This window comes from Bidens hawaiensis, unplaced genomic scaffold, assembly GCF_021521415.1.
Source record: "Bidens hawaiensis isolate Kalapana, Puna unplaced genomic scaffold, B.hawaiensis_p1.1 tig00013251_1, whole genome shotgun sequence".
In the NCBI taxonomy this organism is placed as follows: Eukaryota; Viridiplantae; Streptophyta; class Magnoliopsida; order Asterales; family Asteraceae; genus Bidens; species Bidens hawaiensis.
The window spans coordinates 240,037-255,103 of record NW_027492121.1 but is presented as its reverse complement, the minus strand read 5'-3'; the positions used below and the strand labels follow the sequence as shown (position 1 = coordinate 255,103).

General features: G+C 41.8%; 1 protein-coding gene across 1 annotated transcript; it reads right to left on the bottom strand.

The window, feature by feature from the left end:
- Positions 1 to 13,416: 13,416 nt before the first annotated feature.
- On the bottom strand, positions 13,417 to 14,208 carry LOC143543689 (uncharacterized). Its single transcript, XM_077035952.1, has one exon. The coding sequence runs from the start codon at positions 14,206 to 14,208 to the stop codon at positions 13,417 to 13,419; it is 792 nt and encodes a 263-aa protein (XP_076892067.1).
- Between the last annotated feature and the right edge of the window lie 859 nt (positions 14,209 to 15,067).

Below are 15,067 nucleotides of genomic sequence, written 5' to 3'. Positions count from 1 at the left end.
GGCGCAAACACCGCCCCCAGACGATTTTTGGGGCGATTTGGGGGGGGGGTATTTCTCGTCCTTATTTATTATTATTATATTGAGGTTGTGTGTGATATATATATATATATATATATATATATATATATATATATATATATATATATATATGGCTACAACACCATTACACACCAAAAACAAAAACTTATAATTTGCTGAATGGACGCCACATAGCGCAAAACGCTCCATTTTGTAGCCCCTCCACTACACATAACTTTATTGCTTACATGGCATGCCACTTGGATAAATTGTTGAGTTGGAACTGAGATTAGCTATCTCAGATAGTAGGATACTTAATTTTCAAAGCGTCTCATGTCAGAAATCTAGAAACCATTTTTTTTCTTTAAACCACCTAAAACAGAAAAGAATCAGCTAATAAGATACTAGACATCAGAAACACCAAGTGCCACAGTACACCGAAAAAGAAATTACAAATTAGTTATTGTTAGTTAATTATTTTATTGTATTACCAAAAAAATAAAAAGAAATAATAAAACTTTAGGATGAAAGTTAATGTACAAATGATATTAATGTGCTAAACGTAAAAATAAAGTAGATTAATTACATATACAAATAGAGTAATTATGTAATTACTCTATGATGTAATTACATAATTATTCTACTTGTATATATAGTTACTACACTTGATTATCATGCTTAGCATATTAATTTTATTTGTATTTGATTTAAACCTTAAACTTTAAAATAATAAAATTATTTGAGATTCCCTAATTGGAAACTCAAAACAATCCATGAACCTCTAGATAAATAAATAATTTATGAAAACATAAGATGGTACTATATTTTAAGGGTTGTTAATTATCTATGCAATAAACAATATGGATTGCAATGAGTGCTTGCAAACCTACTATATTATCCAACTTCAATCATTAGTAATTAACAATGTATTTAGTCAATAAAGTGTATGGTTCGTGAACAAAAAATAATGCATGGAACCTTTACTAGCCTTTTCTTACACATTATATAACTTTTGTCTTGAAAATCATAAAACCGTTGGTGAAGCTTGGACTTTGATATATTGGCCTAGAGGGGCTAAGAGTCACATGCCCTGTTTCGCCCGGGGGGGGGGGGTCCTATGAAGCTACGTCATTGCTTAAAACAACTCCTAACATGTTTACATATTGAAAAATAATTTAAAAAACAGACATATACTAACTAGTAACTAACCTCATAATACTCTGCGAGAAAAACCTAGTCTATTAGATACACTAGCATATACATATTTATCATTTATAATTGTTTAGTTTCATTTAGTTCTAGAATTTAGCTAACGCGAGTTTATTAAACTAAGTTTTATGACCAGTTGGGAGTTCGGTAGGCAAAAAGAGCATCAGAAGAAAACGAAATATTATTTTGTCAAAAAGTAAACCATTAATTAATTATTAAATTTAATCTGGATTTTCTTTGGTTGGAGAAGTTCCATACAAATGGATAGGAGCAAGCAACAAACTTGTATTTATGTGCTACCAAGCTCCGAATTACCAACCTAATGGGTAGGCAAGCCGGGGGCATTTATGTATTTTAATCTATTATTAGTGTTATGTTGTTTTATGTGTACCTATAAATTTGATAAATGCTCTCTCTGTCTTTTTAATTATATGTTTGGGGCATCATGGATTATCGTTGGATTTTCGATTAATGCGATAATTGTTTGTAACGTCTTGATGTTTTCCTCATAAATTTGTCGATAATTTCCGACTAGTGATTACCAACAAATATAAAGAAAGTTGTATCTATTTTTCATGTAATATGTTACCTCTACGGTTATCGGTAACAACATTGACTATTAGGCAAAGCGTACTGGGCGACATATATGGGGCGATAAGGGGCGCAAACACCCCACCCCCTCGGGGCGATTTTTGGGCCGAGAGGGGGGGGGGGTGAGTATTTCTCGCCAACTCATGTGTTGAATATTATTATTATTATTATTATTATTATTATTATTATATTCCTTTGTGTGTGGTGTATATATATGTGTATTTATATATATGACTACAACACCATTACACCCCAAAAACAAAAACCTATTCTTTGCTGACTGGGTGTCACATAGCTTAAATTGCCCCATTTTGTAACATCTACACTACACATGGTCTAACAAAAAAAAACTTCTACTTTTTGGTTTTCAGTTATTTTAGTGAGTCATTGGTATATCCATCGATGAAAGTCTATTTTTCAGTAGTTAGAAATTTATAATTTTCTACAACATGTTTCTAGAAATACCACAAGTTATTTGTTTAAAATGTAACATATTTTATAGTGTGCTTATTGGAATCATGATAATCAGTATTTGATATTTACATAAACACACATCTTACAATTATTTGAATATATAGAGCCATTTGATTATGACCAAACCCTAATTAGCACCTAGCACTACTTGGCAAAACATGAAGGAGACTACATGCAATATGAAGAATGATGAAGTTGATAGCAAGGAACATGATGTAATAATCAATTGACATAGCTACATCCATATCAAAAACTCAATTACCATCAATACACAATTTGCCTAACTAGGTGCAAGATAGCATGAGTATTGTATGCTATTTTTGTTGCATAAGAAGTTAGGTTTAGGTCCTCTTAAGCCTACTAATATGCATATAATAAGAAATATGAAAGGAATTATTGAAAACTTGTAGACTTGATTTTAAGCTTTAACATAGATTTTATAGTGTCGATATGAGAGGATAATTATACACCTCTAATTCTAGGAAACCTTTTCCTATCCACATCTTGAGCCTTAGTTGATGTTTTTAGTGAGTGAGAGATAAAAGGATTAGGTTTAAAATGTATGGACTTACTTTAACTTCTGTCATTTTATTATATGATTATATTTTTTATGAGCAATTTAAAAACTCTAACGTAACGACCATGTTTTGTAAAGATTTTCTACAATAAAATTCGTTTGATTTGTTATATGGTTTAAGTTCAATTGATTCATTAAATTTTTTTAATTGGTTCGTGTCGACCATGATTGATATATACACACATCCTAAAACACAATTAGAATGTAGGATGTTGATGTTAGATAAGATTGATAGAGTATGAGTTTATGAGTGTGAAAATTGGATGCATGTATACTTCATTAATCGAAAGGCCTTAGATAGGCACACTTACAAGTTACAACGGAACAAAAGAGTAAATCAAAGAGTGAACAAACTAATTAACTGATAGACTAGTTAAACAAATTAAATGTGCTAAACAAAATTGATTACATTCCACCAAACTTTTGATGTAATGATACTTGATATCAATGTGCTTGCTCCTACTACGCAAGGCTGCATTTTTTAAAAGAAATACCGCAGATACATTATCACAATAAATATTAGTTGCTCCTTGTTCATGCCCAAATTCAATCATAGGTCAAAGAATTCTGACTCCACCACTAATGACACTAAAATCACTTCTCACACCACACCAAGTTAAAAGTAAGTCAAAATATTGGATTTGGGTATATACACCTTATCTGATGTTAGCTAAAGTTTTTTATGATTAAGTAATTGTGTCAAATGATTGCTTATCACCTTATTGTGCATATCTAGTTTGGAAAGGTGTTCAAACATATTGACATCATTTTGGACATGCGGGATCAAATTAGCTGCTATAAACTATAGTTTTGTAAGTTGACATGATCGGTAATCCTTGTCACTAAGGTGCAATCCATCACGGTCTGTTGTTTCGATCTCTCAAGTATAAGCCAAAATTAAATATTTCATAAGTTGACATGATACTGGGGTGTGGAATAAACTCGTTCTCTATAACTAGCAAGTGAAAGAATCAATGTGATACATATAAAAAGATTATATAGAGTTAATTAAAGCTTTGTTGTTGATTTATATATATCTTACGGAGTTTATTAGTATTGGTGTACAAATTTGTTTGCATACTAAAATAGCATTTTGTAAAACGATTTGTGGCACCTTAGCAATGGATGAGATCAAATACCTTATCATCTAGAAGGAATAATTTGTACATCAAAAACTAAGTGAAAGGTGTTATGACGAGTGTTAACCTAGCTAGTGTTATAGTGTAGGATAAGGTAAAGCAACCAATCATAAATGGAAATTCGAGTTATTTACTATGTCTAGTAATCGATAAGCTTGTACACTTTTATTTTATTGTAATGTGTATTGTTTTACTTAAATTTTCTTGATGTATATTAAAACCATGTGAAGAGGTAGGTCCCAGCAGAGCTCAGTTGGACCCACACTCACCTTGAAGAGACGTCTGCGCAGTTCAACCCGCAAGACTCCTTAACGGATGTCTGCGCGGTTGAACCCGCAAGACTAAACTAAAGGAACGTCTGCGCAGAAACCAACTGGATCAGCAGGACCCACCACGCTCAGAGACGTGACGTCCTCACGTGCGGTACGCAAGCTGTTCCCGCAGGAAACGCCTACCAATGGTTTTCAGGTACTCCGCCTGTTCCCGCAGTTACGGATACCGGCCATCAGGGAAGGCCACCCGCGCAGCATGGCTACACGCACAAGGCTTAACTCATAATAATTCAGCAGTCGCCTAAAGAAGGAATGAGCAAGCCGGGAACATTCCCACACAAAGGCGGGAGGGGGAATACTCCCGCCCAAATGAGCCAGTCCGTACGATACTGAGGATCTTTTACTGTACCTGACGAGGTATGGGCAAAAGATCTGTCCAAGGATACGACAGCTCATTGACAACAGTATGGCGAGCAGCATGCTCCTGTACTGTATGTCACTATTAGCCGCTACCTACTCCCCAACTCCTGACATACCACGTGCCTAGCCTGTAGTTGGTGAAAAAGGAATAGTACACAGCAGGCCTGGTCATTATCAGCCGCTGCCTACTCACCAACTACCAGCATGGCACGTGCGTAGGTCACTGTTGGTGGAACAGGAATACTATTCAGCAGGCCACACCTCCTTGGAAACCTACCTTCGGCTATAAATACCACGAATGGTATGATCATCTTATCTAAACATATTATCATCATATTATACCTGATATATGCTCTAGCAATCTCTTAATATACATTTATATTTAAAGAGCAACCTAGTCTGATTCTCACGCCGGAGGGTGGTCACAAGGAGGAACCCCCCCTTCTCAGTGACGAGCTCACGGTGTCTGTTTTGCAGGTTATCAGAAGAACCATCTTTTCTGGGTCTAACCCCTCGTGGGAAACAGCTATCTAACCCCCAGGTTACCAGTAATCTGCCCGGGGTCCGGTTAGTGTTTCTTCATTGGCGCCATCCGTGGGACGTCTACCGGTCAACCACATCTACGACTGGGCTGACTTCCAACAGAAGTTTAGCCAACACTTCAGCCAACAACGAAAGTATACCGAGGAGCAATGGACAATCCTCAAATGCATTCGAGAGAAAGATGAATCTTTGCTAGACTTCATCACTCGCTTCAACTCGAAGAAGCTAAGTCTGGGTAACATTAGCGAAGATCTTGTTCGCGCTGCTTTCATCCAGGGCGCGAACGACCAAGAGCTCATCCGCACCTTAACGGGTAAAGATGGCATGCCATCCACATGGGATGCCATCATGACAGCAACTAAACGCTTTGCGGAAACGGAGAAGCAACTGGGTAGAGATCTCCCACAGAGCACAAACCTCTACACCCAGAAAACAAGAGAAGACAACGTCCTTACCGCCCGATTAAACAAAAAGCGGAAGCTAGGCATTTGGCAGTCAAGGGTAAACTTTGACACCTCATCCGGCTTGCAGCATCGGTTAGGCGGAAGGGATAACGTACAGTCAAACAAGAACTCCAGATGGACGCCGCTCACCAAAAGCGTCACCTAGATATTCGCTACTGAGGAGCTCCCATGGCCAAAGCCTCAAATAATCCGACATCGTCACAATGCTGATCGGAGTAAATACTGTGACTTTCACAGGACAAAAGGCCACAACACCGAAGAATGCATAGACGTAAAGGACATGGTCGAAGCATTCGTCAGAGATGGGACACTCGCGCACCTCGTGGCGCAATGAACGCTGAGCAGGCTGATGCGTGTAGAACCCCAGCTGGGGAAAACACGAATAAAATTCCAGCTTCAACGTGGAGACTACATGCTGCGTAAAGAACGAGATCCCGAACCAGGTGCGTATCGGCTCGATGGCACTCCCATCCCAACAACATGGAAGGGAGCTCAATTACACAGTTTGCATGTAAATCAATTCCAAATTTGTAAAGAAAAGGCCCAGAGCCACTTCTAATGGAAATGATTCTCCTTAGAACATCGATGCTGATGATTTTACATTTATACTTTTAACACTGATGCCGGTTTTCACCGCATACATAAGTGAGTCGTTGCATGGGGAAGGCGGCAAAACCCGCATAAACCCAAAAAACGACAAACCTTCACGCAGGTCAGTTGAAGGGGAAAAGTTCAGTCCCACTAAATGAAAGTGCCGGTCTATCCGCATGAATCATGAGTGAAAACTGAACACTAACCTATTGACAACCGCGCGTCGAACGGTTATTCAAAACAGAATTTCAAACAAAAGGATGAGGAAAACCTACACGCAGGTCAGATATAGGTAAAGTTTAGCCATCCTACTAAGTGCAAGTGACGGTCCTACCCGCACAATCACGAAAGAGGAAGCAAAACTTCACACCTATTATCTACCACGTTCAAAGGTTAACTTATCCTCAGAAAGGATGAGGAAAACCTACACGCAGGTCAGATATAGGTAAAGTTTAGCCATCCTACTAAGTGCAAGTGACGGTCCTACCCGCACAATCACGAAAGAGGAAGCAAAACTTCACACCTATTATCTAACACGTTCAAAGGTTAACTTATCCTCAAAAAAGATGAGGAAAACCTACACGCAGGTCAGATATAGGTAAAGTTTAGCCATCCTACTAAGTGCAAGTGACGGTCCTACCCGCACAATCACGAAAGAGGAAGCAAAACTTCACACCTATTATCTACCACGTTCAAAGGTTAACTTATTCTACACTTGGAAAATTGCTAATTTAAACTAAAATATGCAAGTCATATAACGTTTATAAAGCAAGGAACCCAACGAAAGTAGCGGTCTTACCCGCAAAAATATTTATATTTCATAATGATTCATTACAAGAATGGTCGGGTAACTACCCGCCTACAAGAAAATAAATCTATACAAGCTAAATCTATCCTAGCAGTGGGAAGGGATCTTCAGGATCAGACTTCAGGGCCACTTCCACTTGGACCAGCACCGTCAGAGCGTGGCAGTTCAAGGAAAGCTTTAAGGATAGCTAGCCCATCATCAGCAGCAGCAACTTGATTCACCTTCTCCACCACCGGATGCGGGAAGGCGGCGTACTGATTCACTGCTTGGTCGTAAACAGCTTCAGTATCAACATTATACAAAGGGAAGTTGGAAGGCGGGATGCCTTTCTCAACGAACCCTAGACCAAGCAGGAAGCCGACCTTTTCCCCATCCTCGTGAGAAGCGTTGAGGGCTGCGCTCATAGCATCATCATAAGAGGTCTCAGCAAAGACCCGATGCACAACCTACAAGAAAATATACAAGTATCAGAACCTTTTCTATTTACAAAGGAAAGCGTGAAGACATGAAGCTAAACATACCTGAGACAACGCTTCTCGAAGAAGCCATTCCTTGGCAACCAGAGCTTCTTGGAGGGCAGCTTGAGCTTCATTACGGGCGCGTTCGGCTTCACTCTTGTTGAGGTTGGCAAGCAACACTTCTTTAGCCGCAGCCTCTTCGACGCCCTTTAGCTTCCGCTCAGTATGGTCAAGCACCCCCCTCTGGTCCAAGATCTCCTGGAGCTTTTTGGCGTCTTCCATCGCCAAGGCATCATGAGCCTGCTGGAGAGCCTCTAATTTGGCTTTAAGCTCTTCATTCTCCACGCGTAGAGGCTCAGCAACAGCTTCAGCCTTGGAGGCCCTCTCGGTTGCGTTCCTTGCAGTTTCCTTAGCCAGCCGAAGCTGTTCATTAACAGCTTGGGCAGCCTTGGAACGGGACTCGAGCCGGGCCTGAACTTCAACCTCAAGGGCCTTGAAGGCCTTCTCCTTTTCCGCAGCCACTGCGGTAAGTTTTTGGTTCTCCTCCCGGACAGCCCGCGCTTGAGCTACTTCTTTAACGCGAGCTGCTTTTAACTTGTCGTTTTCACGACAAAGCAGCTCGACGCGCGGCTGCATCCGGGCCAGGAGAACCCGAAGCTCATTGGTTAGCCTACCCTCCTGGTAGCTAGCCATGGCTTCCCCTAACGCACCACTGGGAGCAGCGTGACGAGCCCATTCCACGCACTCCACAGGGGTGCGAAGGGTTGTTCCTCGGCGAATGTTCCATCGTGGAACATACACTTCATTGGAATCCGACACTGCAAAAAAACAAAGCAGTTAGGAAAAGATGATAAAACAAATATAAAATAGGCCAAAAGAACCCTACGCACCTGTAGGGTCAATAACAGGCCGATAGCCGCCGAACCCATCACCTGAACCCAACGGAAATCCATCCAAGAGGTCAGGCAGATGGGAAGGTGGCAGAGATTGGCGAGAAGCCCCATGCGTACCTGATGGATCGGCCGTCGTTGCCGATGACGGGGGCATGGTAGCAGCCGCCGCGGTCGCCGCCGCGGAATCCGCAGCAATAGTAACCGCCGGCTCGGTGAAGGATGCTGTAAAAATAGCACTCACAGCCGGCGGTGACGTCATCTCAGCTGGAACAGTCGGCTCAAAGGAGCGAGCAACTGAACCAGCGGAAGCAGGCGCAGGCGCCTGGGTCGACGCCTAAGGTAGGCTGACCAAGCCTACCGTCATTGGCGGAGAGGTACTCCTCTGCGCTCCACCCTGGAATGCGTCAACATCCACGCCTGCGTAAAGAAGATAAGTGTTAACGATATTAAACTATGAAGCTAAAGATAAAGGAAGTTTGTACTTACGGGTTTTCTTGAGCCTAAAAGTACGGAGAGGCGGGGACGAACCCGATGGAGCCGGCCTCTTTGCGCCGGTCACCGTCGTCTTCTTGGGCCCTCCGGAGGTGACAGTCGCAGCCTCCGGAGCGGTGGTCTTATCACCACCGGGATTCCCCGCCACCTCTTCGCTCTCTGTCTCCGAATCAGACCGAGGCACCGGATTGGCAGTGGAGGCCTTCTCCTTCCCCTTCCCGCCGGCAGCCTTCTTCTTCCGCACCAACGGAGGACCATCTGCGGATTCCTCATCAGAACATACGATTAAAGGAATTCCAGCAGAGGTTTCAACATTGAGGGGTCGAGGGTCGAATAGCGCCTTACCTGGCCGCCTGGCGCTAAGGATCTCATGGCCTAGCGGATAAACCTCCACGAACCGATCCGCCGTTTGTTCTAGGATGGGCAACTCGTTCTCGTCTAGAGCGCGAGTACCCATCCGAGCGGGACCGTCAGCCTCCCGCGGATTCAAGAGCGACTGCAAGTCGTTCCCCTCTGAAATAAACAGGAAAAAAGTTAGAAGAGATTCTAAATCAACAAAAAGAAACAAAGCATACCGTAAGGAACAGAGTTCGAACCGTATTCGAGGACGATCGGGATCTTATGCGCATCCGCAGCCTTCCACACCCGGCTCATCCCCAGCATCACCATCCCGGACTCCGCAAACCGGTAAACCGGAGATTGGACTCGGGATATCTTCGAAAACCATTCCACCTCCTCGTAGTTGGAGGCGTGAAGGCTGGGAAGTACTTGCCCATTCTTAAACTTCATGGCAAGGGGGATGGCGCGAGCGGAGATGTAGAAGAACTCCCACTTCCACGCGCGAAGACTGCGCTCGGTTGCGCAAATCTTCAAACCCTTGATTCGGGTTATCAGGGTATACCACCCCTGGATGCACCTCCAAGTGTAGAAGGTCATCAGGCGGTCAACATAGGGCTCAATGCCCAGAATCCGGCACACCCACTCGAAGTGGCGAACCTTGGCAATCGCCATCGGATGCACCTCGGTCAGGTGCACACCGTGCCTCTCCAGGACACGGAAAACAAACTTTGTCAATGGGAACCTAAGATTCTCATAAACAAAGAATGCAGCATATACCCCGATCTTGCCTCTGGGGGCATCGTACACCGTCTGGTGGGGTTCAGGAAACTCAGGCTCGAGAGACTCGAGCATGAACTTCCTGACGACGTACCGATACAGATCGCCAGGCAGAGCACACTGGCACTCGCCAGCAGTACTCTTGTCATCGGCTGTAGATTCGAGATCACGAGACATCTTGTAAAAGAAGAAGAAAACGATTTCGGGAGAATGCTTGCCTGAAAAGGTGAGTATTCGCCGGAAATCGCAAAGAAGATGAAGAGAAGAGTGAAAGTGTGGATTACAAAGAACCCTCTCCCCCTTTATATACTAATCGCAATTAATGCGATGAAATTAATGCGGAAGAGAGAGAAAACGAAGGTGCAATGAAACTATGACACGTGGCAAAAAGCAAGCTGGCAACAGCTGTTGACAGGACGCATACCATTAATTTCGCGGCCAGGCGCCCGAAAAATCGCGCCCACGCGCCTGAAAAAGCGTCTGGAATGACCATGTACTGTCACGTCACCATAACTTCCTGCACGTCCTGACACAGTCAGAAGAAACCGTCGCACGACGTTTCAGAGGTTTGGACTGTTCTTATCTTTCCACCAACTCTTCGAATTTCAAAATTCAAAATTCAAAAAAGCGGGAAAATACCCCTTACCTTGGCAAACAAGTAACCGTAAGACGGATGCGGGTACAGTGTTAAGGCAAAACCCTTCACATACCTAGCACCCGCAGGGAATTGAAGCCAAGAATAACTTGGCAACCAAGTAACCGTAAGACGGATGCGGGTACAGTGTTAAGGCAAAACCCTTCACATACCTAGCACCCGCAGGGAATTGAAGCCAAGAATAACTTGGCAACCAAGTAACCGTAAGACGGATGCGGGTACAGTGTTAAGGCAAAACCCTTCACATACCTAGCACCCGCAGGGAATTGAAGCCAAGAATAACTTGGCAACCAAGTAACCGTAAGACGGATGCGGGTACAGTGTTAAGGCAAAACCCTTCACATACTTAGCACCCGCAGGGAATTGAAGCCAAAAATACCTCGGCAACCAAGTAACTATAAGACGGGTGCGGGTACAGTGTTAAGGCAAAACCCTTCACATACCTAGCACCTGCAGGGAATTGACGCCAGGAATACCTCGGCAACCAAGTAACTATAAGACGGGTGCGGGTACAGTGTTAAGGCAAAACCCTTCACATACCTAGCACCTGCAGGGAATTGACGCCAGGAATACCTTCGGAGTAAAGTAACTATAAGACGGTTGCGGGTATAGTGTCAAGGCGAAACCCTTCACATACCTAGCACTCCGCAGGGAAATGAAACCAAGAAGGATCTTCTGGGCCATGCTTGCGCACATGGGAATAACATCCCCGCATAGCGGGAACGATGAGAACTAGATTGTTTGAAACTTCAAGATGGAATTGATGGTTTTAACATAATTGATCACTATGTTCAAAACTACCAAAACCTCATGGAGAGTCTACACAAGAGGTACTCAACGCTCCTGACTTGCGAGGAGGTTACAGACCTACCCGCATCATACCCAAAGATCAAGCAGAACAGTGGGAAATTCTGCGTGACATTAGGACTTCCGTGGGAAGAATCCCCATGGAAAACCTTAAAACTAAACCCTTTTCAAAAACCCTTTGCTTAAGTCCAAAAGTTCACCTCACTTTATTAAACATTCATGAGAAGAACATTGGACTGGGGGGACTTGAAGAGGTAGGTCCCAGCAGAGCCCAGTTGGACAAAAGATCTGTCCAAGGATACGACAGCTCATTGACAACAGTATGGCGAGGTATGGGCAAAAGATCTGTCCAAGGATACGACAGCTCATTGACAACAGTATGGCGAGCAGCATGCTCCTGTACTGTATGTCACTATTAGCCGCTACCTACTCCCCAACTCCTGACATACCACGTGCCTAGCCTGTAGTTGGTGAAAAAGGAATAGTACACAGCATGCCTGGTCATTATCAGCCGCTGCCTACTCACCAACTACCAGCATGGCACGTGCGTAGGTCACTGTTGGTGGAACATGAATACTATTCAGCAGGCCACACCTCCTTGGAAACCTACCTTCGGCTATAAATACCACGAATGGTATGATCATCTTATCTAAACATATTATCATCATATTATACCTGATATCTGCTCTAGCAATCTCTTAATATACATTTATATTTAAAGAGCAACCTAGTCTGATTCTCACGCCGGAGGGTGGTCACAAGGAGGAATCCCCCCTTCTCAGTGACGAACTCACGGTGTCTGTTTTGCAGGTTATCAGAAGAACCATCTTTTCTGGGTCTAACCCCTCGTGGGAAACAGCTATCTAACCCCCAGGTTACCAGTAATCTGCCCGGGGTCCGGTTAGTGTTTCTTCACCATGTATGTTTTATACTAATGTATATGTGATCTGTGTATTGAAGGTTATGTAGCTTGCCAAGATTTTGTAAACCTGTATTTAATCATTTAAAAAAACAAGAAAGAAAGAAGAGAAAAAAAAACAGAGAATATATGGTCACATGATTTTGGGTGGTAAAAAGCCACTGATTCCGGTCTCTTTTATCCGCCCTCTCTATCTGTCACTTGATCCTGCTCTTCAAACAAACCATCACTTTTGTACTCTACATCCAAATCATGCTCCATTTGCAATATAATATAATAAAATAAATATTATGTGTTTATATTCTTTAGACAATTACTTAGACCACGTGTAATGGTAACGCCCCCATTTTATGAGCGTTATGCAATATGTGGCTTACGTGACATGAAGGGTTTTAACTTTTTATGTAAAAAGTGGTGTAGTGGTGTAAAAATGTACATGTGAAGGAAAACATCATATTGGCCAAGGCCCTCCCCACAGCCCCTTCACCAAAACGCCCAAGGTCAAAAAAACCATAGCTCCCCGGGGACAGTCTTCTCGATGCGATGGGGTGTTTTCTTCTACTCCAAATTGTCCACTATGTATGATCTTGTACATCTCTAAATTAAATCCAAAATCTACACCATTTCTTTATAACAAGGACCCAATGGTTTAAACTTTAGAAAAAACACGTTTACCATATATCCTGATTTGGACATGTGTTTAAGTAGCTTGTCTTTTCTCTTACATTACCTGTTATCTACTATGCAAAATAGTGCATAATAAGATAATGTTTTAAAACAAGCATGAACCTACAAATTAATACTTTGAAGAAAGTATATACAAAGATATTTTTCTTCATCAAGGAGAGTCTAGGAAGTAGGGATGATTACATAGTCATTAACTTATTTTAAACTTTGCTTCAATAATAATAATGCCTCATCACTACTATACAATATAATCATTATTAAAATTAAAGATAATATTATTTTTCTACATGCTCTGCTGCTTGAGAAGGCTCTGTTGCTTCAAAATGAATGCCTCAACGGCCAACCGGAATTCTTCATTACTCAAACTCTCAACCACCGATGTGTATGAATCTCCATCCCCAGTAACACTAACACTTCTCCGCCTCTCCGTCACCGACCTTCTCAAATCCTTTTTAGGCTTCGCTGCTATCACTCGGCTCAATTTTGCCGACTGCGTCCTGTTAAACTTCTCAATCTGCTTCACCGCTTGCTTAATCGCCGTTTCTGACTCTGTTTTCACAATCAACTCAACCACATCTTCAACTTCGTTAACCGGACTCGTTTCTGCGTCCACTGTTGTTACCGAAACCAATTCCACCGGTGGCAGTGCCGGTGGTGGTTGCGGTTCAGGTTTTGTTTCTGGATTTGAATAGTTATCATCTGTTTTATGATTCACCAAAGGTGTTGTCATAAAACTAGCATCTTCTGAAGCCACCGGTTCATTGGACTCGTTAACGAGTCCAACATGACCGTGACCATGGCCATGACCAGATAGAGCGTAACAAACAATGACAATTACATTACCGACTAGAAAAACTACGTGTTGATTCAACACGTAGGGCGAAAAGGAGTATAAATACTCAACGGAGAGTTTAAATACCGAAGGAAGTCGCGTAGACGACCACGAAATCAAAGCAAGGGCAATAAACACTTCGATCGCTCTAAACAGTCTAGTAATCATGTTAAAACGCCTATATCTAGCAAGCGCATTGGCCTTCTCCACTTGAACAGTGTCAATAAAACCATACGAATCCATATTACTCAAACCCTAATTCAGAATAATATTATTATTCGAATTCGAAACCAGAGTGAAAAAAAATAATAATAACACTTTGGTGGTGTGTGTGGTAGGGGACGGTGGGAATGGGGCAAAAGAGAAGGTGTGCATTTATACGGCGTAATTACATGACCTATATAATTTTAAATAATCATGTCCTAATAGCCACAATATAGTTTCTATTTTTATTTCTTTTTAATATTGGTCTTTATTTTTTGAAATCATTGATGTTTTTTTGTCCCAATCATTGTCGTTCTTATCCATTACTGTGCCCTGAAAGCATATCAATATTAATTAAATAAGTATCTGCCGCACAATTTTAAAATATAGATGATACATTTTCCTTTTCTAGTTTAGAAACCGAATATATTAATTTCTATAGTGATTTATGTGTCCAAAAATGAATAAGTTGGGTTAAAACGATATATGAAGGGTAGATACCATCCTAATTGATCGACCCATTCGTGTATATTCGGAGCCTGGGCTCTGGACCAAACAAGGAATTTACGGGGTTACTTTTCAGAATTTCCACAGTGGACCCAAACTAAATAATTTGGGGGTTGCCTGCAGCTAATGAACTCTTTTTATTTGTCATATGTGTAATTATTTAATTTTTAATATTAAACCCAATGAAAATAATTAATTTAAATTTTTGAGAAAAATATATTTCAAATTTGTACTTATTACAATATAAAACAAATATAAACCAATAATCCAAAAAACTTTACCCCAACCCAGTAATTCAAAAATAAAAAAAATTTGAAACCACGCATCCCCCCATAGTGAAGGGGGGGGGGGGGGGTTCTTTTCTGTGTAAATTTTATTTGAATAATTGCAT

What these genes read in the sequence shown, in the direction of transcription:
- LOC143543689 (XM_077035952.1), bottom strand. Translation starts at nt 14,208, where the DNA reads ATGGATTCGTATGGTTTTATTGACACTGTTCAAGTGGAGAAGGCCAAT.